The 22,257-nt window shown below is 50.4% G+C and overlaps 1 protein-coding gene across 1 annotated transcript; it reads right to left on the bottom strand.

Annotated features, from left to right (window-relative positions):
• Positions 1-3,275: 3,275 nt before the first annotated feature.
• Positions 3,276-12,909, bottom strand: LOC111148139 (N-acetylglucosamine kinase). Its single transcript, XM_022504565.1, has 10 exons — positions 12,700-12,909; positions 10,227-10,311; positions 9,971-10,069; positions 9,010-9,151; positions 8,109-8,219; positions 7,297-7,409; positions 5,858-5,945; positions 4,814-4,911; positions 4,253-4,331; positions 3,276-3,609 (listed from the first exon to the last, which is right to left on the bottom strand). Exons 1-10 carry the CDS (start codon positions 12,726-12,728, stop codon positions 3,419-3,421), a joined length of 1,035 nt encoding a protein of 344 aa, XP_022360273.1. The 5' UTR covers positions 12,729-12,909; the 3' UTR covers positions 3,276-3,418.
• Positions 12,910-22,257: the final 9,348 nt, after the last annotated feature.

Genomic DNA, 22,257 nt, shown 5'->3' with positions numbered 1-22,257 from the left:
AGGCACCCCCTCATGAGAGATTTCTGTCTCAAGATGGATCATGGGTTTAGCTGCATCATTTTCCAATCTAAATAGTGTTACGAAGTGGTAGAAGCATTGGTTTGGAAGCTGCAGGCCCGAGTGAATCCCACCTCCAGCACTTTCTTGGTGCCTTCAGTTTATCTATAAAGACATGGCTCCTCCCTCCTAGGACTGCTGTGTAAATTAGACTGAATTTAATTTCAAAATACTGCCCGGCACAAGGAAGGTGCTTAATATATAGTGGCAGTAATGCACACAGTCATGTGTACAGCTTTGAACAAAGGTCGTAACAGGAAATCCTTGGACTTGGAAGGAAATTGGATAGCTGTTATCTTCCGGCTTCAGGGGAAAACTGACTCCTATCTGGAAAACAAGGAAAGGTTCTGAATCTGCCTTTCAACTACTACACAAGGTCGAGAGCCTTCTAACTACCAAACACTGTCCTAGGTACCCGGGCTACTGGGTTAACAAGCGGGCATCATCCATTCTGTTTGGGGGGGATGTTTGGTAATTCATATTTATTCGGTTTACACCTAACTTTAACCTCCCAGGGATTCTTGGAGGGACTTTATCATGTGGCAGAAAGATCACGGGACCAGACCATGGCCCGTGCATTTTGCTTTGAGTGCTATTATTTCTTCGCTGCCTTCCTAAAACCAGGCGGGGAAAGAGCTGAGCAGACTTGCCTGTGGAGCGCTTTCTGAGATACTCTAGTTATGCATACACAAGGCCTGGACTATGCACATCCTTGAAGACGTGTGTCTTACTCATTCACTTAAAACATTTCATTAACCTTACTTGAAGTAGAATACATTACAGAAAAGCAGATATTGTAAATAGGCAGTTCCATAAATTTATGCCAACTTCTCAGTTGGGATAAGTTATTTTTAATCCTCAGAGCACCCTTCCCAGCCGTATGACATTCTGTGTTTGCTGAATGGATGTGACAGATGAGGAGGCTGTGCTGGTCATGAAATCACCAGGTGGATTATTAAAGCAGCATGGGCTTCATTTGAGTCCAGTTCTTGTTCTAAGCTCTTGCCTCTGTCACAAGGCTGTTACAGGCGCATCTCTGATGCCTTGATAGGATGGAATCCCATTAATTGCTCCTTTTATCCAGAAAGTTTAAGTGAAAGGGGAAGAAACTCATCAAAAATGACTTTCTGCACCACAACCTCTGGTAACAGAGCCTTACTAATTGGAAAGTAAGCCATTTCATCACATCTCTGGCTAAAGGAGCTAGGAACACATTGGATCTTGTACACTTTTATATTATTTTTTTAAATGATTTATTTATCAAAGAGAGTGCGTGCTCAAGTTGGGAGAGCGGCAGAGGAAAAGGGAGAGAGAGAATCCCAAGCAGACCCCCCACTGAGCGCAGAGCCCGGATGCAGGACTCAATCCCATAATCCTGAGATCGTGACCCAAACAGAAATCACAAGTGAGCTCTCTCCAAATGAGCCACCCTGGCACCCCACTGCTTTTTTTTTTTTTTTTTCAACTCATATGTATTTAATACTTACGTACCAGGACTAAAAAAATCAAAATATGCTCCTTGCTCAGCTCTCCCACTGGGATAGTAGAGCCTCGACAATGGTAAGGAAGAGAGATGGCCATATTCTTGAAGAATATTAACTCTTTGTTTATATTCTATGTATAAACTCTCCACCAATCAGATTTTAGATTCTAAATCCAAAATACGGCTTGTTCCTGGTCCCAGGATCATGTAAAAAAAACTTCTCCAGGGGCACCTGGTGGTGCAGTTGGTTAGATGCCCAACTCCTTTTATGGCTCAGGTTGTGATCTCAGGGTCATCAGATCAAGCCCCATATCAGACTCTGCACTAAGCATGAAGTCTGAGATTTTCTCTCTCCCCCCACCCCCACCCCTCCTGCTCAAGCATTCTCTAAAATAAATAAATAAATCTTAAAACACCTTCAAAGTTCCCTGCACATTAATAAGTGTTCTTAGGACTGTGAGATATAGCAAAGACCCCTCCTCTGTGTCTTTCTCCTCACTGCAAGCTTTTTACCAGAAGATGTATGGGACTTGCTGAGAGCTGGCCCCTAGTAGTTTGGACCACAGGAGATGTGAAGACTGCTGGCTATTTCCTCAGAAGGGACTTGGCTTGAGCTCTTATTGCTCAAAATCCCGGCTTGTTGGGTTGGGCTAGGGCCAACAGGAGAAGAGCCACTGCCGCTCTGTTCTACACTGTGAAAGAAGTGTCACTTGACTTGAGAAACAAGCATCCAAGACCTCTTCAAGGGCTTAATCAGCACCCAAAAGCTCTAGGGTAGCGCTCCCTCCAGTGCAGATCCTGGACCTCTGCAGCCCAACTCACCCAAGGTATTTGGTAGAAATGAACATTTCCACCTCTTCTTGACCTACTGAATCAGACACCGGATGCAGGAGGAAGACAAAGATCTTAGTTGAAAACAAGATCTAGACTAACTGGTGCACATGTTCCATGCCTTCAAATACCTTACGCTCTGGACACCCAGAGAGGCAGCTGTTGTGGGTCAAGATTCTGTCTTCAGTTCACCAAGCACCATGTGCTGCACAAGAAGAAGCTTTGGGCTTGTCTTGACTCATTAAACCAGTAACGGTATCCAGAGGACAGGAGTCACGTTTGCTCTTCACCAATGTTCATCATTCGTGTCACACAACAAATGCAGGATGTTGTATTATAACCAGAGCCAGGCTAGAAGTCACGAGGAATAAACAGGCCACCTAGCTGTGTCTAATTGGCCTTCTTAGATCTCAGTCATCTTCCCAACCTCTCAAGAATGCTTTCATAGGGGAAAAACTGCAACATGTACCACTTACCTATGAGCACCAAATCCAGTGAGGGAATTCTCCCAGACCAGAATGGTCCCCTCTCCTAAATCCTACTGGGACCATCAGGAGAGGGTATGAAGTGTCTAAAGTTACTCCCAGTGATGCTCTCCACAGAGAACACTCAGTTCCAGGAAAAACGGCTGGGCAGGAATCATTACTCACCTGGACAGGAGAAACTGAGGTCACAGTTAACTAGCAGCAGCGTGGCATAGAGGTATGCTAAGGCTGGGGGCAGTGGGGAGGGATGGCACACATGAATTCTCCGCCCAACTGTATGGTGAGCAGATGGCAAACCAAGCGCCAAGCAGCAGGGCACAGGGCTGTAAGTTCTGACCTAGAACCGTTCCTGAGCTCTCTGGGATAGCCACTGGCAGATGCACTCAGGATGTACATAGCAAGTGTGCTTGACAACAGTCTAACTGAGAGGAGTGGATAAAGTGCATTTATTTTCTTTTATATGTGTGTGTTTGTTTGTTTGTTTAAAAAAAGAAAAAAAAAAGCCTCCTTTCCAGCACCCAATGTCCACAGGGCTCGGCGGGGTGGAGCCAGGGCCAGCCCCCTAGGAGAAGGTGTGGAAGTAGAAGGCAACAGCGTTGGAAGCATAGTCCATGGGGAGGCGGTGCCCGATGTGCCTGGCCCCGAGGCTGGCCCCACCCAGGGCAGAGGAATGTCGCAGCTTCAGTAGGGTGAAGCTAGAGAAGGAGTTCTGGGCCTGGGTCTCTCGGCCCTGGGTCAGCGCCAGAAGGAAACCTGAAGGGAGAGAGGGCAGAGGGCAGAGGTGAGAGTAGACCGGCTCTCCCTGGTCGAGACCAGGAGAAGGTGGGACAGTGACACGGAGGAAAGGGAGAAGCCCAGGCCCTAAGACATTCCTGTGCAGGTCCCCAAGAGGCCCACGCACCAAGTCCCTAACAGGCAGGGCACCAGGGGACAGGAACCCGGTAATGGACTTTGGATACTAGAGCCTGCAGCCAGCAGGTACCCAGTGCTGGGAACTCCAAGAAAGCAAGGGGGTCCTCCCAACTGCTTCAGAATGTCTAAAGGAAACCACACAGCTACGTGAACCAACGCTGCAAGGGTTAAGAAGGCCCCTCTTCCTTCTGGCTGCAACTGTGTTGACTACAGAGCTCAGCACATGCTGGCCAGAAGCTCTGATCTCAGGGGAGGTCTGTCTTCAATTTTTAAGAAGTGGTGTGTCTTTAATAAATCCTTTAAAAAAAACATCTTTTAAGAGTTCAGGGAAGCTGGGTGAGACACCATAAAAGGGCTCCCTGGCAGACTGTGGGCAGAGGGCTGTGGCCTGTGCAGGCCTCCAGTCTTCCTTGTCCTTGCTGGGACAAGCAGCTTTCCCGAGTAACCCCACCCTCGACCCGTCTATCACCCACCCCAGGCTCACCTTTCTTCAGCAGCTCCCAGCTCTTCCACACAGAGCCCACACACAGGATGGGGAGGCCCATCTCCCCCTGGAATAAGACCTGGCGAAGAGCAGAAATGGACACTGGGGGTGACCACACCTCTCCAGCGCTGAAGCGGATAGTCTCTTAAGACCAGCCCACCCACTCCCGGATACTCTCCCTCTAGCCAAGATGGATTGAAGAAAAGGGTTGAAAAGGGAGGAAAACAGGGAGACTCAAAAAGTTGAGAGAGAGAATGGAAAGGGAAAAGGGTGAAGCAACAATACAGAGGCAGGAAAGAGAAGGGAGGGAAATGGATGGAGACATGCACCGTGTTAAAGCAGTGGACTATATATAAACACAGGCTTCGGGCCAGCCACAGAGGGGAGGCACCAGACCCGAGCGCTCTTACGTGTTAGAGACTATACAGAGTTCTTCTCACACCCTAAGTCCATTTAAAATCATGCCCCTCTTTACAGAGTTTGATGGGACAGTCTCATCCCTAATGGGAAAGAGCCAGATCTGGCCCAGCAACATCCAGATTTCGTTTCCCATCAGCTTACCGGGTCGATCTCAGGCAACACTGCCACCACGTGTCTGCCCAGCATCTCCCCAGCCTTCCTGAAGATAAACCGGGAGAGGGCGTCCCCCTCCCGAGCACCTGGGGCGGGATGGGGGGGAAGGGAGCTGGTGAGTACCTGTTGCAGGGGAGAAACAGGAGGAGCACCTAGAGCTAGCAAAGCTCTAAATTAGGAATGGATGCCCACCTCATGGCATGTAGGGACGCAAGCCTCCAGCAGTGGTCCTCCATCCTTACTGCCCTGCCCCCACCAGGTACTTCCACCCGAGCAGGGGTGTCCTGCCCGAGGTGGGTCACTCCAGGCGCAGAAAAAGGGCAGCCCCCACTAGAGGAGCACAGTAGCATCTGGTCTGTACTCCAGCTTACCGAGTCTGTCCCCGAAGGTGTCTCACCTCTGGGGACCCTACTTGAGCAGCGGGCTGGCGTGCTCCTGCCCCACCCACCATCCAACAGTCTGCGGTCTGCCCCCTGCCCAGCTCTGCTCCAAAAGGGCCTCAGTACAGCAAGATCTATGAGAGGCCTACAATGCCGTGAGGCTGCAGGAATCCAAGCGAGGGGAGTATGAACCTTATAGTGGAGTAACAGCACTGTGGAGACAAGCAAGCCCTACGGTTTAGCTTTTCCTGAGCATAAGCACCCCCCAAACCCACCATGCCAAACCTCTCTATGATCTCCTAGTTCTTCAGATATCATTAGTTTTTGTTTGTTTGTTTTAACTACAGATTTGCCCAAAGGACAACTGCTTCATACATTTCTCGGAAACAGACACATGGCCTCCCCAAGCCATGACAGCCGTCAAGAAAAACAGAGATAATATAAAACAATTATCAGTACACCCCACATGTCCTTCTGGCTCCAGCCCAAGGCCTCCTAGTACCAAGCTGCATTTAATCCTTGTAATGACTTCAGAGAACAGAAGTTACTTGGTCAAAGGGAAATTAGCTTCCAGTTCTCCTATGAACCCCATTCAGTCCCATAATGAGGGAAACCTTTGGGGAATAAAACCCTATACCCCCCTCTCCAGTACCTTCTGCAATTTTCTGGCAAAACCCAGCAAATCGGCATTTATCAAAGTCCCTATAAAGGTGGGTGAGGATTCCTAGCCGGTCTGACACCTGAGAGACAGAGAAAGGGGCAAAGAGAATCATTAGAAGCAAAGGAAAATGCGCAGTCTGCCCACCCAAGTTGATCTTCCTGATGTCTCTGAGAAGCTGGAATAATGTTTGTTTTTTTTAAGCTCTAGAGAGTACAAAGATTTGAGACTTCACATTTGAGGGAGGTTCTTTGTTTTCCCCACATGGATCCTAGCACTCCTTATAGAGAGCCTGGATACATACAGCACAGGGCACAGATCTGTGAGCACCAAAGTGTGTTCTGTAGTTCTTAGAGGTGCTCCTGAAAAGATTTCTTTGGTGAGAGGAATCTAAGGACTACTGCATGTCGCAACTCTCCAAGTCACAGGGTGCATTCGCAAATTAAAGGCCCTGTGAAGTCCTGCACCGAGAAATCTGCTCGTTTCTCCCAAACTTCTCTGACCACAGAAAGTCCTTCTCTCAGCAAATGGCCTCTGCAGGTCCTAAGGGAGGAGCACTTCCCCAGAGCACACACTAAAACGAAGAAGGGGGGCTCTCAATGTGAGCACTTACAGCAATACAGTAAGCATATTCTGCACACAATCTCATTTAATCCTTGTAATGACTTTGTGAGAACGCCTAAGGGTAATAGATGGCGTGGCAGACCGACCAACTGGGTTTAGAACCAATCTGTTGGGTTGGGGTAGCTTAACTGCACCTCCCACAGCAGCTACTATCGAAAGGGATTTGTCTTCCTCCTCCCTCCCTATACAGATCGACCTTCCAGCATCTCTAATCTCCTTCCTTGAGCCCATCCCCAGCACACAGAAGCAGCTGCCACGCACAGAGGTCTGTTGGGTAGACTTACCTTCCTCCTCCTCTTCCCTTTTACTTTGGGTTCAGCTAAAAATAGCTTTTTCCTATTCCACTACAAATAAGCATGGCCCAGACTGAGGAAAGCCCTGGGTAGGAGGCTATACCTCCCCCAAGAACCCTCCCTCTTTAACGGGTTCTCCTCCCTGACCCATACGGGCCAGAAGCAGTTCAGTCTGAGTACCCTGCCTCCTGTTCTCACCCAGCATTTCTCACTCCAGCCTGAAACGGCATCTACCCTCACCTCCCAGCAGGGCCTAGCTGCCCAAGCATGAATTCTAGCTAACCACTTGGCTCCAGCCTGCCCATTCCGCATGCCTGACATTCTCCTCTTGGTACACACCACCCACGTCATCATGAATCCTGTCCTCACCTAGAATTTCTCCATCCTCCAGCTCTGACCCACAATTCACCCCAACTTCCCTTCAGCTCACCCAGTTCTTCTCCTACATTCACTCCTGCTCAGTATCCCACTGCCCCATCCCAGGGGTGCATGTTCACCAGAGGCAGGGGAAGGTACCTGGAAATAGTCAAACATGATGTATTTCATGAAGCCAATGTCATGAGGAGCCGCCTCCAGGTTGTCGATAGAGTCAAACACTATTTTCATTGCTTGGTGTGCAATCCAGTAGGCTGTGGAGGGCAGAGAGGGCTAAGATGGGACGATCTCCCTGAGTCCACAGATCAGGAAACTCAGACCTAGACAGGTTAGTGACCAGCTTGGGTATTACAGCAAATTAGGTGCCCTGATTTCAACTGTATGACCAATCCACAAAAGGGAAGCAAGGGGGAAAACAATAGGTAAGGCCAAGTCACCCCAGCTCCTACCCAAAAACAAAGACAAGGAGAGTCCACTGTCACAAAGACCACTGCAGTCACTGCCATGAGCTGGCCCCAGACGCCCCTAGGTATACCTGCTACCTACAAAGAGGTCATGCAGGAGGAGTTTCTATAGCCCTTTCCTATTAGCAGACTGGTCCAGCATGTCCTGGCACCTGTGTCCTTAGCCTTCATAGTGTCAGTTCCTCCCTAAGGATTCCAAAAGTCAACACAGGTGGGCAACAACTATTATACCGAGGCTTGAATCTGAACCTGGATACAGATCACTGCTGCAGACCAAGGTCGGCCACTCATCCAAGGTCAGCCATGAGTCTGCCATCTGCATGTCTATGTTCTCTCAGTCATTACCCTGGACTCAGAGGATCTTTTCAGGAGCTATCCCCGGAGAGCCACAAGGGGTTAGTGGCCAAGGGCAGGGGAGAGGAAGACAGAGAGCTGCAGGAACGGAAGGGTCCAGGGCCCCAGAGCCAGGCCCGGCTGGCATGGACTCACCTGAGCCCTCGTCCCCCATCATGTGGCCCCAGCCACCACAGCCACTCTCCGAGCCATCGGGGTTGATGAGCCTGCAGTTGGAACCTGTCCCAGAGATGAGCACGATCCCACCTAGGGAAAGAGCATGGGGAGGCTCAGTGTGGCCAAGGCCCTGCACAGAGCACACAGCTTCTGACTGAGGTAAGAGGGTAGAAACCAGCCCCAGGATCACCACCCAGTCTTGTACAGAAATGTGAGCCCAGCTAGTTTCCCACCTGAAAGTGGACGGCCTGAGTCTCAAAGAAGCTCCAATCTATACAGAGCCCTCCTCTGAGAGACAAAAAGGAACATAAGCCAGCCTCCTTGCCAAGCTAAGTGACTACCTGCCTTACCACATTATTTATTAAGAGCCAGCGATCACGCTAGACCCTGTTCACACAGTGATACTCATTCAACATCCTAAATCTCATTTGTGAATACAGTTGCCTCCATTTCATAGAGGAGGCCATTGAAACCCAAGAGTTCCATAACTTCTCTAAGATGGTACTGCTCGTAAAACAGGAGCAGAGCTTCAAATGCCGAGCTCAGGATACCAGGCCTTTTACACTAGCACAGAGCTCCGCCCAGTTTTCTTCTTGGCCCTTAACTGCTCTCCCAGCCAGCCTCACCCCCGCACCACCCCAAGGGCTCCCTCCTCTGGAGCAGAGTCTCCGGGCTGACAGATACAGTTCTGCCCCCCCCCCACCTTCTGTCCAGTTGGTGCTCTGGCAGGGGGACTTAAGCCAATAAAAAGAGCAGGGAGAAGAGAGCGGGTTGTGCTGGAGGCCACCTTCCGGGTACTGCGGGACAAGTTCCATCAGCTCCAACTAAGGGGCTTTCCCCAGAAAACCAGTTCTCAATCTCACCCCACCCTCCTCCTCACCAGCCTCTGTCGCTGTGGCGATGGAGCCCGCAGCGTCTGTGGTAATTAAGTAGCTGTCGCTCAGGTGGGGAAATCGGTTCTTCAGCAACTCTGTCAGGACCCTCAGTGCGTCCTCCTGCTCCCCACCGCTCAGGGACAAGCCCTAGGCCGTGTGGGATGGGAGCGAGTGAGTAGGGTGAGCAGACCCAGCTCCCTTCTCCACCCCCTCCCTTCCTGGTGTCTACCCCAACTCTCTATATCTGGGCACACCCTGCTTAGCCAGCTCCAGTCCTCCTGCCGCCCCACACGATGACCCACCAGGTGCTGCTGGCGGCAAGAAGAACCTAGTCTGGGAATGAACCCAGAGAGAGGACTCAACACTGCCAAGTTTGGGGGGTGGGAGGGTCAGCAGTGCCCTTAACGGAAAAGTCAGGCAGGAGAGCAAGCAGAGGAGGTGGGCTTGGTGTGGACTACAAGGGGCTTAGCTGTGCCTGCAGAACTGTCACTGAGGCTACCACCAGGGGGCAGTCAGAGCCCCAGCAATTGGAGAGAAACATCTGAGCTGAGACTCACAGCGGACATTTAAACATTTAAGGAGTGCTTAAGGGTCAGGCTCTACGCTAAGCACTTTGGGATGTACCATGCCATTATTCTTAACTGACCACTGAGGTAGCTACCGTTACCTGCATTTCCCAAATGAGACCGAGGCTTGGTGGAGCTAAGTAGCCTGCTAAGGGTCTCACAGATGCTGAGTGACAAAACTGGTATTCAAACCAGGGTCTCTGTGGTTCTCCAAAGCCCTGGGCTCTTCCCATCCTTATGGCTTGTAGGTGACAACTGAAGCCATAAGAATGAGTGAGAATATGTGTTTCTAGACCAGAGACTAAGCCCTCAAGGCCTTTCATCCTTCAGTCCTCAGATTCACCTAGGCAAAATCGCTGTGTTTCTGTGCCTTCATTCCCAGGATCAACCCCAGACTCACCAGGCTTCGTAGAGGGACCAGAGGATCCAGCCCTGCTTCCAGTTTGGCCCTGTTCACCATCTCGTTGATCCTCTCCACACACTTGTCTATCCCGATTAGCTGGCCCCAATCAAGGGAAGGAGTTACAAAGTCTTGCATGACCCATGTTGCCCCTACAGGTTGTTATACGCAGCCCCAGCCACCATCCTGATGGGAGTTACAGAGAATAAAACCACAACCACAATGAAACCCACCGGTCCCTCAGTGTGGTCTTTACCCAGTGATTTGTGCTGAGTCCATCTGCTTCTGCCACAATCTGCCCATCCTCTGACAGTAAAAGGACCTTGGACCGTGAGCCTCCCCTAGAGAACACAAAGGGGCACTCAGTCTTGCTCAGACAAACCCGCAGGGAGAGCTAAGCTCCAGGGCTCCTAGTCCCAGGCAGAGCCCAGGTGACAGCTTTGCCAAACCCAATTCCCATTCCCAAGCCCACTTCTGTGTTCTGGTTTGATGTGCTCCTGGACTGAAATGTTGCTTCTGCTCAGCTTCCCTCAGGGATGTCCTACTTATCCTGTAAGACCCTACTTCTCTATCACCTAGTCCTTGAAACCTCTGACGCGTGGCCTACCGCCACAGCTCCATTCATTGGGCCACATCAGTGTCCCCATAAATTGTAGAGATTCTGGTAAGAGCCTATAGTTGTTTGTTTGTTTTTTTTTAAAGGTTTTATTTATTTATTTGACAGAGCGAGATCACAAGTAGGCAGAGAGGCAGGCAGAGAGAGAGGAGGAAGCAGGCTCCCTACTGAGCAGAGAGCCCGATGCGGGGCTCGATCCCAGGACCCTGAGATCATGACCTGAGCCGAAGACAGAGGCTTTAACCCACTGAGCCACCCAGGCGCCCCTATAGTTGTTTTTTTGTCTGCCTCTCACGAGACTACAATCTCCACTGTGCCAAGCTCCAGATCCTTCATCCATTTTCCTGCTTGGCACAGGCCAACACTCAGGAAATGTGACTAAAGGGAGCGGCGCATGTCTCTGCTTCATAATAGCTAAAGGCCGCCTTTCAAGATCCAGCTACAGCTGCCAAGTTCTTCAAGACACCCTCAGGAGAAACACTGACGAGAGGGCAGAGAGAGTTTATACCTACTTAAGCAACCAAATGGTGAAATGCTTATTACTGGGGGAAATGGTAGTTTGGATGGAGGTCTGTGGTGGGGTGATGTATGTTTCTTTATTGATCAGAACTCTTGGGAACATCAGAAAAGGACACTAAAGACCTGCTGATCAACCTCAAAGGTGACAAGAAGTTTCGAGGGGTAGTTAATGAACAAGGCAGCAGATTCAAAGTCCAAAAGAATCTCTTGACAATCTAGAGAAACAGGTCATATCTTACACATGAATATAACAGCGATGAGCCCAAGCTCCTATACTGATTTTTAAAAAGTGCAACAGATGCAGGATAAGGGAGATCAACCTTAACAATTTACATTAAAAAATAAATAAATAAAAAGACATGGGGGTCTATGAGTCTGCACAGCACACAACTAATCCTAATCTCGGATTCAAAGGTAAGTGTCCAGGCTGTGACAAGAGCCATTCTCTATTTGCCCAGATTTCACACCCAGATTCACAGAATGCCTTCGCTGGCAGGGGACTTGTCATTCATCCCTCTTCTCACTATACACATGGGGTAAATGAAGCCCAGATTGGGCAAAAGCCTTGCCCATAGTCCTAGGAAGAAGCCTTATTACAAAAAGTCCAGGGGGGAGGGGGGTTGGGAGAGGGGGGTAGGGTTATGGACATTGGGGAGGGTATGTGCTATGGTGAATGTTGTGAAGTTATGTGTAAACCTGGCGATTCACAGACCTGTACCCCTGGGGATAAAAATATATGTTTATAAAAAAAATTTTTTAAAAGATAAAATTAGGACGCCTGGGTGGCTCAGTTGGTTAAGCAGCTGCCTTCAGCTCAGGTCATGATCCCAGCGTCCTGGGATCGAGTCCCGCATCGGGCTCCTTGCTCAGCAGGGAGCCTGCTTCTCCCTCTGCCTCTGCCTGCCATTCTGTCTGCCTACACTCGCTCTCTCTCCCTCTCTCTCTCTGACAAATAAATAAAATCTTAAAAATAAATAAATAAAAGATAAAATTATATTCTTTTTTAAAAAGGAAAAAAAAAAAAGTCCAGTAAGCAAGTTTCTAAGAAGGAAAAATGTAAGAATGACAGAGGGTTCCATCTGGAATGCTGACAAGAAAGGGGTGTTCCAGGCATCAGGAGAGGCTAGCACTTCGGCTGGCTGTTGTAGCTACCAGATCCCCTCTGGCAAGGGTCTTTGTCCCCCGCTTCCACCACACTCCCACTCCCCACCCCCTCCAGCAACTTCACACCTGACACCTGTTCAAGCTCAACTCTCTCAGCGATCCGGAGCTTCTAGATCTGGCGGGGGTGGGGGGGCGGTGAAGTGGGTCGTTCGTGGGAGAAAGGGGTGTGGTTGCGCCGTGAAACATAAAAGACCCCCCGCGCGCGCCTCGGGTGTGGCGGTGTACTCCCAGAGTCCCGCAAGTCCTCGGGCACTGCCGCGCGTGCACACACCCTTCCACCGCAAGGCCCCGCAACTCAGAAGCCCAAAGTGGCCGGACCCTAAGGTGGGAGGTCACCAGCATGCCAGCCTGGCCCCGGGCTTCCCGCCTTTCGCCCTCCGGCCGCTTCTCAGCCGCCCCTCCCGGACTCTCTCCGCCAAGCCGCACTCACCCCTCCACGCCGCCGTAGAGTGCCGCCATGCCCGAGCTGCTGCCGCCGCCCAAGACGCAGCAGTTTGCTCCTCTCCGCCCCACCACCACCCGGCTTGCTGGGCGCCGCCCCCCGTCACGTGCCGGGCCGGGCCGTGCGGTTGACTGGGTACAGCGTGTGCGCGGGGCGGAGCGAGACGACACTCCCAGACCGCGCGAGCGCTGTCCCCAGCTGCTCCTCTAGACGCCGGCTCGCTGCCTCCGCACCTCTTGCACCCTGCCTTCGGAGATGGATGCGGGATTCCAAGCGCAGGAGCCAGAAGGGGATGTCCGGTTCCCACCCACTGAACAAGTCCCTGCCTTGCCCACGCCCCGCCCCGCCCCACCAGCGCCCGGAAGTTGCCGACAGCTCCGCCTTCCGCGTTCGCACTGCTCAAGAGCCCTGTAGACCCCGGGGTGATCAGTGCGTCGTTGTGCCGGCGGGCGCTCCGTGTAAGGGATGGGGGAGGAGCTACCTTAAAAATTCGGCTGTGAAAGGCTTCTGGGTGGCTCAGTCGGTTAAACATCTGCCTTCTGCCTTTCGCTGGGGTCTTGATCCCAGTGTCTTGGGATAGAGCGCTGCACAGGGCTTCTTTGGGATGGGGAGCCAGCTTCTCACTCTCCTCTGCCTCCCGCTCCTCCTGCTTATGCTCTCTCTTGCTCTCTCTGTCAAATAAATAAAATCTTTTTTAAAAAAAAAAATTAGGCTACTAGGGGCGCCTGGGTGACTCAGTGGGTTAAAGCCTCTGCCTTCCACTCCGGACGTGATCCCGGAGTCTTGTGTTCAAGCCCTGCATTAGGCTCTCTGCTCAGCAGGGAGCCTGCTTCCCTCTCTCTCTGCCTGCCTCTCTGCCTACTTGTGATCTGTCTAATAAATAAATAAAATGTTTTTTAAAAAAATTAGTCTACTAGAATTGAACCTTGAAAGGAGAAGAGCTCTGGAGGCTGCCCTTGCAACTCACTGAAGTAGCCGTCAGCTCTTAGCACCTGCTTAGTTCAATTCTTTGTGCTGGGTATTTGCAAGGATAAAGAAGAGAAACCTTTTTTTGCCCTCCAGCCGTCATCCCACTCTTCCTTCCACGGGATTGGGAAAGGGGAAAGGGAGCGAGAAGTGGGCTAGCCAGGTTCAGAAGCTGGGCTGGGGCTCCTGCAAGCCTCTGTGGTCTGCTCCAGGCTGTTCTGGGCCAAGGATGGGGACTTGTCAGGCCAGGAGGGAGGTCAGCTGCCCTTGGCATCTCTTAAGGAACTTCAGCCTTCCGGGCCAGTCCTTCTAGGGCAGTTCTCAAACTGGCCTGGTCTCTGCTCTACCTGCTCCCCAACCCTGGGGGTAGCTTCTGCCTTCTGTGAGAGAAACCCTGCACTAGTAGCTTTCTTTTCCTGATAGCCAGTTGAGTCTGGTTATGTTTTGGTGTGAACCTTTGGCGTATATGTGCTCTCTTAAACTGGAAGAGAAGAGTCTTTACCACACGAGATACTCATTTGGGACGCTGAAACACTACAGTGTAACCCTCAAGGGTAGTTGAAAAGTAAATCACTACTCATAGAAAATACCAAAGAGAGAGGCAGGATTTTTTTTTTTTTTTTTTTTGATGCCCACCTGTTTCATTTACATTTGCAAAACATTAGAGCTGGAAGGTGCTTAATCCAACACACATGTTTTGTTTTTGTTTTTTTTTTAAATATTTTATTTATTTATTTGACAGAGAGATCACAAGCAGGCAGAGAGGCAGGCAGAGAGAGAGGAGGAAGCAGGCTCCCCTAGACAGCAGAGAGCCTGATGCGGGGCTCGATCCCAGGACTCTGAGATCATGACCTGAGCCGAAGGCAGCGGCTTAACCCACTGAGCCACCCAGGCGCCCCCAACACACATGTTTTTAGAATAATGGAACTCCTAGATTCTGGTGGGCTTAAACTGGGCAGGATTTTTAGAGGAGATGGTAGGTGGATTTAGAAAGGACTGTGCTGAGGTACCTGGGTGGCTCAGTGGGTTAAAGCCTCTGCCTTCAGCTCAGGTCATGATCTCAGGGTCCTGGGATCGAGCCCCACATCGGGCTCTCTGCTCAGCAGGGAGCCTGCTTCCCTCTCTCTCTCTCTCTGCCTGCCTCTCTGCCTACTTGTGATCTCTCTCTCTCTCTGTCAAATAAAATCTTTAAAAAAAAAGAAAGGACTGTGCCTTTTTGCACACTAGCGCAGTGAGCCCTGGGACCTGTGTGTACCGTAGTTTCCCTTTGTATTGCTTATTTAGAAAAGGAAGCAAAAGAAAGAAAAAAGGAAGCAAAAGAGAAAGTGCCCAGATTCAAAGACAAGGATTGAGTTCATCCCTTTACTAACTTTACTAGCTGAGGACCTGGAGTGAAATATATACAGTTGCTGCTGCTTTTCATCTACAAAATGGAGATGATATACATCTACCTACCCAGACTAACACAAGAGTTAAATATCAGAAGGATTTTGGAAACCTTAAAGTACTACACAGATTTTAGCTGATTTTACTTATATTACTAATTACTGTGTGCTGCCCAGCACAGTGGCTCACATGGGACTACTGAACACTTGAAATGTGGCTAGTGTGCTTGAGACTGTAAAAATACAGAATTGCAAAAGACGCTAACAGAGATCAGCCTTGAAAACCCTTTGAGTGGAGAAACCCAGTCTAGTCACACACACAAGGCTTAATTTAGCTACTCTTGCAAGACTAACTTGACCTGGGTCATATGTTGCTTAGGCCTCTGGAAATCATTAGCACAGCTTGAATTGTTTCCCAAGGTTCATAAGAGGTAACCCCTGGCCAATTCCTTATCATTTAAGAAAATTTTAATGTTACCACTGTACAGGCTGCTTTTGGGCAAACAGGCTTGAGCGATGGAATGTAGGAAGTGTTATGCCCGAGTTTTCGCGTCCCAGAGACCACCAAGGAGCCAAGCACCGATGCAATCACACGAGGGTTTATTTGACAAGCTTAAGCTTGGGCCCAAGTATACCTGACGCAGCGGAGTAGGGACTTGGACCCTGAGCTTAGTTAAGGCAGGGGTATTTATGGGTTCCTGTTATTAAAGCAGGGTGGGGAATCACTGGAACCAAAGTAGGGTGGGGCTTACTTAAAGTAGAGTGGGGTTTCCTGGAACTAAAGTAAAGTAGGGGAAAGTTCAGCCCTTGGGCACAGGGGTCTGAGATGGCTGTACTTATGCTAAGGCTAAACCTGAGGTGGGATGGCCTTGATTTTCCTCAGCCTCCACAGGAAGGGCCCCGCATTGACCATTTGGCTGAATACAGGCAGGCTGATCGGCTGACCACTGACCGATGAGCTACTTAAAACCAGGCATAGTTACCAAAGAAGGAAGGATTCCGTATGTCACCACACCTCACCTTCCACCTTTAAAAACAGCCCGCACTCACTGCCTCACTGCTGACCGCCCCCCCTCCTCTGCTGTACTAGGGCCCCTCCCTTGCAGTGTATTCAATAAACTACTACCTCCTTTGTTCTGCCTCACTTCCCAGCCACCAGCTTCCATGGGATCCTCCCCCACCATCTGATTGAGATATACCCCATTCAGACACGACAATAGACAATAGACAATAACCAATCGCAGTAAAGAATAAACAGTCACTGTCTTCTCACTAAATAAGCTGTTTTATAACAATGTATCTCTGAGCCTCATTCCACATTTTGGTTTGAGTGCCCCTGGTTTGCACACTGTCTTTGCGGGGCGGGGGATGTGCAGTAAACTTGTATGAATTACTACTTCAGTGATTCATTGGTTTTATCTCTGTTATTTCTGAACCTTTAACAGCATTGTCCATCATAGTTCTATAAAACTCTTTCGTGTACTTTTATCTCGTTTCATTATTTTCTTAAAGATTTTATTTATTTTTGAGAGGAGCGGGGCAGAGGGAGAGAGAATCCAGAGCCGACTCCTTGCCAAGCACAGATCCCCAGGTGGGGCTCAATCTCACAACCCTGAGATCATGACCCAAGCCGAGACCAAGAGTTGGGCACACAACCAACTAAGCCACCCAGGTGCTCCTTGTTTGATTATTTTAACAACCCCATGAAAATACCAGCAAATTTTAACCACCTATTACAAGCGAGGATTGCTGAGGCTGTGAAGTCAAAGCCATTAGCCTAGGCTCACACAGATGCATGTTCCTCACTGTGGGTGTGCTAGTTACAGGAAGGAAATAAAGATGTTGCAATACATACAAGTGTTAACCTCTGTTTAGCTTTGTACAGTTTAATGGCCCTTTTTACTGGGCTTGCAACATCCCCACAACTGCCCCTATGATGCTCATGTGGTTGGTAAAGTCCTCTTCTTCAAGCCACAGTCTTGTTCTTTGTCCCCATGGTTCCAGGGAGGCCAGATTTCCAATGGGGGTGGGGATGGGGCAGGCAAAAGGAATAGCAGGAAAATATCTTCCCCCCAAATCCACTTGATTTGGGTCAGAGATCTTTGGGACCCAAGGTCCTCTACAGGTTGTGTTGACTTGGTTCACGAAAGCACAACCACATCTGTTTTCACTCATTGTATTTCCAGGGCTAACCTCAGTCTAGGGCACAGGAGAGGAGGTCCGTAAACAGTTTTGAGAGTGCTTATAAACCATAAAGCACTGTATCACAGTCCTAAGAGGTAGTAAATGCTCCACTGTAAATCAAAGAGGGGAACAATAAGATTCTGTAGCACAGACAATCTGCTGAACAGATGGGGGAGGAAAAAAATGTTTGGAGAAAACAGTAGGGAAACTGGCCTGAGGAAGCAAGAATTGGAGAAGGGGGTCAAGGGGCCTCACAGGGATCCAGCCCTAATCTGTCCTGAATTGGGAAGTTGTCAGCACAAGGGCGACCTCAGCCCTTTGCCCAGGATCCTTAATCTGGCAGGTTCCATATAGCAGGACAAGTAGAAGGGAAGAGCCTGGAGCAGGGAGATATTCAGAAGGCTGGGACCATGGCCCCAGACAAGAGTGAAATGAACAAGGAAGTGATGAGGGACAGGGCGGAGCAGAAGTCAGGAGAAGGGATCAAATGGGGGGTGGGGGTGGTCAAGCTGACCTTTCCCTCTATTGATTTGTAGCGAAGGCAGAGACGAAGCTGGAGCTGACTTTCCACCAGTGAAAGGAGAGGGGTAAGGAGCTGCCTTACTAAAGGTGGAGATGGGACTCCCAGGCTGGCAGCTGGAATGCAAGAGAAGGGTTCTTCCAGACCTGCAGAACGACCAGGAATAAGACAGAAGATGCGAGGAGGGGTGTGGGGGGCAGAGTGCAGAAACAGGTATAGGCGGGTGACTATAAATATAAATGGTGTGGTCTTCTAGTCTCCTGCCCCTGCATTGGAAGGTGTGGGGTCTCAGGCCAGTGCAGCAACCCCAGAAAATCAGGTTGGCAGTGTTATGCCGGAACAGGCTCACACTGGCTCACAAAGAACTAGCTGGGCACATCTTTCTCACTTCCATTAGGTGATATCATATTGCAGCTCAAAATTGTCACGGTGGGAATATTTACAACACAGGAAGCAGTAACCACTCTAAATCAGGTGATGGTTGGCGTCCAGAAAGCTGGCTGTTAAACGTTTACTAGCACACACTGGGCACATATGCTTTATGTGTGTGAGACGTCTGTGCCCTGGGTGTATCAGTGTACAAGTACATATATGACAGTGTGCACCTGTGTCGTGGGTCCACGTTTTTACAGATCACAAACTCGGGGGTGTGAACCTGCAACTATGTTCTACCGCTGAGTTGAATTTCTCTCTCAATCCTCCGCTCCTAATCGAACCATATACAGGGGAACTCAGTCATTCAGGTTTCAGGCTAGACCTAACGCTCAGCCTCCTCCTCCTCCTCGTGGATCCCACGTTTGCATCTGAGGGCCAGGATCACACAGCAGACAGCCCCAGGAGACGTGGCCACGGCAGCTGCTGAGATGCCCAGTTCGCCTGCCTGGGCCTCCAACCAGTCTCCATCTCTCGTGGTTTTTAGAACCTGTCCACTTGTCAGGTTCAGAGGAGTGTGTGTTTCCTTCCTTTTGGGCTCCTGGACTCTCCCTCCAGGCTGCTGCCTCCAGGATTAAGGGGTGAGGGGAAGGGAAGGAGCGTCATGTTGCCTAACTAGGACGAACGGCAAGCCCGTCTTAGAGAGACCAGAACGTCCCCAGGTCAAGGGCCTCATAGAGGGCCAACCCAGGGTTTGAACTTAGTTCTTTCGGACTCTAATGCCTTTCCACTCCACCAGGCTGCCTCAGTTCCCGGTGGGTTAGGGGCACTCGGTACATGTTTTTGTATAACTGTCCCTCAGAACAATGTATTACTTAAAATATAACCCATGAGAAATTCTACTAGTTACCAAGCATGTTTAGACATAGCCTCAAGAAAAACACATACTGGCAACAGGCCTCTGGGGGAGAGGACAATATAGGGCCTTGAAGCCGAGCAGCTGGGAACGCCTGGCCTGCTCACGGCGGACGCCCCCTGCTTCATTTTTCCGTTATCTCCCCTCCCCCCCAGCACCTGTGGCTAATTAGATAAGTCCTTTAAATGTGCTTGCTCAACTATAAACTTTCCACTGCTTGACCAGACTTATTTTACCTTCCTTCTTGTTTATCTACAAGGTATATAATTAAAGTGTAGCCTTCTTCAGCTCTTCTGTTGATTACTGTCTGTATCTAATAAAAACGGGACTGAGGAGTTGTTCGGGGCAACAGTCTTTTCTACTGTTGTCCCCTGCTCCCTTTCTCTCGCAGCTGACTTGTTTGTGCCTCATTCTTCTCCTGTGCACCGTCAGGAAGCGGTACTTTTGATCATGATGGGTTAGGCCACTGATTCTCAAAGAAATCCTAGAATTCCAAATGCCATCATCTGACCCTGAGTCAACTTTTCCCTGCCCTGTCACTGAGGTACTGCAGGAAACCCAGAAATAAGTGTGTGCAGAGGGTGGGCTGGGAGGCTGACCTTCTTCTAGTGGATCTGTGACACAGCCAGGGGGCCAAGTCTCACCAGCGTCTGCTCCCTGGCCTGTCCCATTCCCTTATCAGGATCTCTTCTTCGGCACCTAGCTGGAGCCCTGGACACAGAACTTTCTGAGCTACGGACATTCTGGGTCCCAGGAGAGAAGAGCAAAGGGTCCAGTGTTAGGATGGGCTATGCAGGTTGATCAAGGCTTAGTATGTGAGGAGCCACTGAGAGCAGCCTGGCAATAGCAGTTTTTTCCCTCTTTTTTTCCTCTTGGCAGCTGAGAGGAAGGTGCTTGTAATAATGGAAGCAGGGAGGCGAAGAAGGCCCTCTGCCCACCCCACCCCCTTTACAGTGGAGGGACCTCTTCCAGAGGCCTGTTCTGGGAGCATCCCACCTCAGGGCTGGTCTGCCCTCTGCCAACCACTGATGTGTACTTCATTTCCCAAATCCTGTCATTTCGAGAATGTGATCTACATGGAAGCTTTTTGCACCTAGCACAGTTCCCCGGAAGTTCATCCCGGCGGTGGTACGTCAGGAGAGCTTCTTCCCATGGCTGAGCAGCGTTCCACCTGTGGATGTAGTGTATTTCTTTCTGGTGAAATATTTCACACATACAAACATCTATATAATGGCCATAAAGTTTCTAAAGTTGTGGCTCCTTATCTGTGAACCCTTGAGCCTCACAAAAGAACCTGGAAAGTCAGGAGAAACTCCATGTGTTTGGCCCCCCCACCCTCGAGCTTTTGTGGCTGAGTATCCCTCTCCAGGATGGGGGTGAATGTCTGCTAGAAAAAGGGCTGATAAGAGCCCAACCTCCTGAGCCTGAGGGGATCAGGACCTCAGGAGGGAGAGGAGGTAAAGAGACTTCTGCCGGACTAGGGCCTTTCTCGACTAGAGCCTCCATTTCTGCTCAGACTTCTGGTGGACAGAGGCTGGAGCAGACAACTGCCAGTTGAGGCTGGGCAGGGCCCCCTCTCAGGGCAAGTCACCACTGTTCCAGCACCAGCTGCTACACAAGGATGAGACAAGTGCGAGGGCAGTCCAGGATCGGACAGGCCTCTGCCAACAGGGCTTCTAGAAGGAGGTGGGAGTTCAGGACAGATACCTCTGGGGCTTTGTTTCCTGGAGGGGAGCCTGGCTAGGACCCCCTTAGCAGGCACTGAGTGTCTGCATTTGGGCGTATGGTAAGCAGCTCAAGCCTTGGACTGGGTCCTGGCCTCCAGGAAGAGGCCACACAAGAGAAGGGACAGTCCCTAGAGTCAAGTAGAGGGAGAAGAGTGAGGAAAACAGAGGCTGGGAAACTTGCTCCAGGGCAGGCAGCTGTCCGGACTGGCTCTGCCCCTCCCTACAAGATGCCCCAAAGACTCCCTTTGTAGCCCAAGCTCCCACCTCCCAGAATCCTGAGGGTTTGCCACCCCCTCCCCAGCATATCCTTTCCACAGGCCAGGCCAGAGTTGTGTCTCTGTGGGAGAGGGAGGCTGCTCTCTCTCCCAAGGATGGGACCCTCCCTGAAAATCTGAGGTGCAGAGGGGAGAGAAAGGGGCTCCAGCAGCAACAGTGCACCACTTCTGAGCATCTCCATGTACCTGGCCCCAGTAGATGAATCTGATAAGGACTGTGGACTCAGTACAAACAGATCAGAGGAGAAAGGGGTTTGAACAGGCTAGAGCACTCAGGAAGGCTTCCTGGAGGAGGAGTGCTTCCTGGGTCTTGAAAGCCTGGTAGGAGCTGATGAGAGAGGCAGAGAGCAGGGGCAGGAAGAGCCCTGTGAGTGAAGTAAGAGGGGCAGGTAGGAGGGTGTGTGCAAGGCAGGGGCTAGGATGAGCAGGATTCTTTAGGGTTCCAGAGCCATCGCTCAGAGTGTCTTGTGAGGCAGGCCAGGCAACTTTCCTCCCCTTCACTGGCCCAGGAGACCCGGGCAGTGTGACCCGCAGGGTGGGAGGCTAGGCAGGAGGAAGAGGAAGGGGGGGCCAGTAGCCTAATCAGTTGAAACAGTACCCTTACAAAAGGCGCCCTGCAGGGCTTGGAGAGATGCTTGAGCTCCTTGGGGCCAATCCCCGGTGTTGAAATACTTGCAAGGAAGCAGTCTGGTTTGCTCAGGACTGAGGGAGTTCCTGGGATGCGGGACTTTAAACTGTAAACATGGTTTGGTTTGGTCACCCTTTAAAAAAAAAAAATCCCTTCTGGAGAGGAGCCCTAGAGCAAGTCTTGGGGGGTCACCCCAATGACCCATGACAGATTATATGACCCAAGTGTTTCTTAGGAGGAGAAATGTTCAGTTTTCAGTTCTTTACAACTGTCTTCCCATAATTTAGGAGAGCAGGATTGACATGCGACAGCAAATAACAGATTGAGGTATTACCCGAAGAACAATTCAGCGGGGTTTCCCAAATTCTGTTTCCCCAAGAGATGTTAACTGGTAATTCTAGAACAGAGGGACCGGTGAGCCTTGGGAACACTGAGTCCTCCACCATCCATCCACCTGCTATGTCACAGAGTTCTGCTGCCCAGCAGGACATTAACGCTCCCAAAAGCCCCAAGGGAGAGAACCCTGTTTCATCTTGTTTAATGACTCAAGAAACAAGGTTATTTGCCCAGAGG

This window comes from Enhydra lutris, unplaced genomic scaffold (genome assembly GCF_002288905.1).
Source record: "Enhydra lutris kenyoni isolate GAN:26980312 unplaced genomic scaffold, ASM228890v2 scaffoldscaffold18, whole genome shotgun sequence".
NCBI lineage: Eukaryota > Metazoa > Chordata > Mammalia > Carnivora > Mustelidae > Enhydra > Enhydra lutris.
This window is presented reverse-complemented; position numbering and strand designations above follow the sequence as displayed.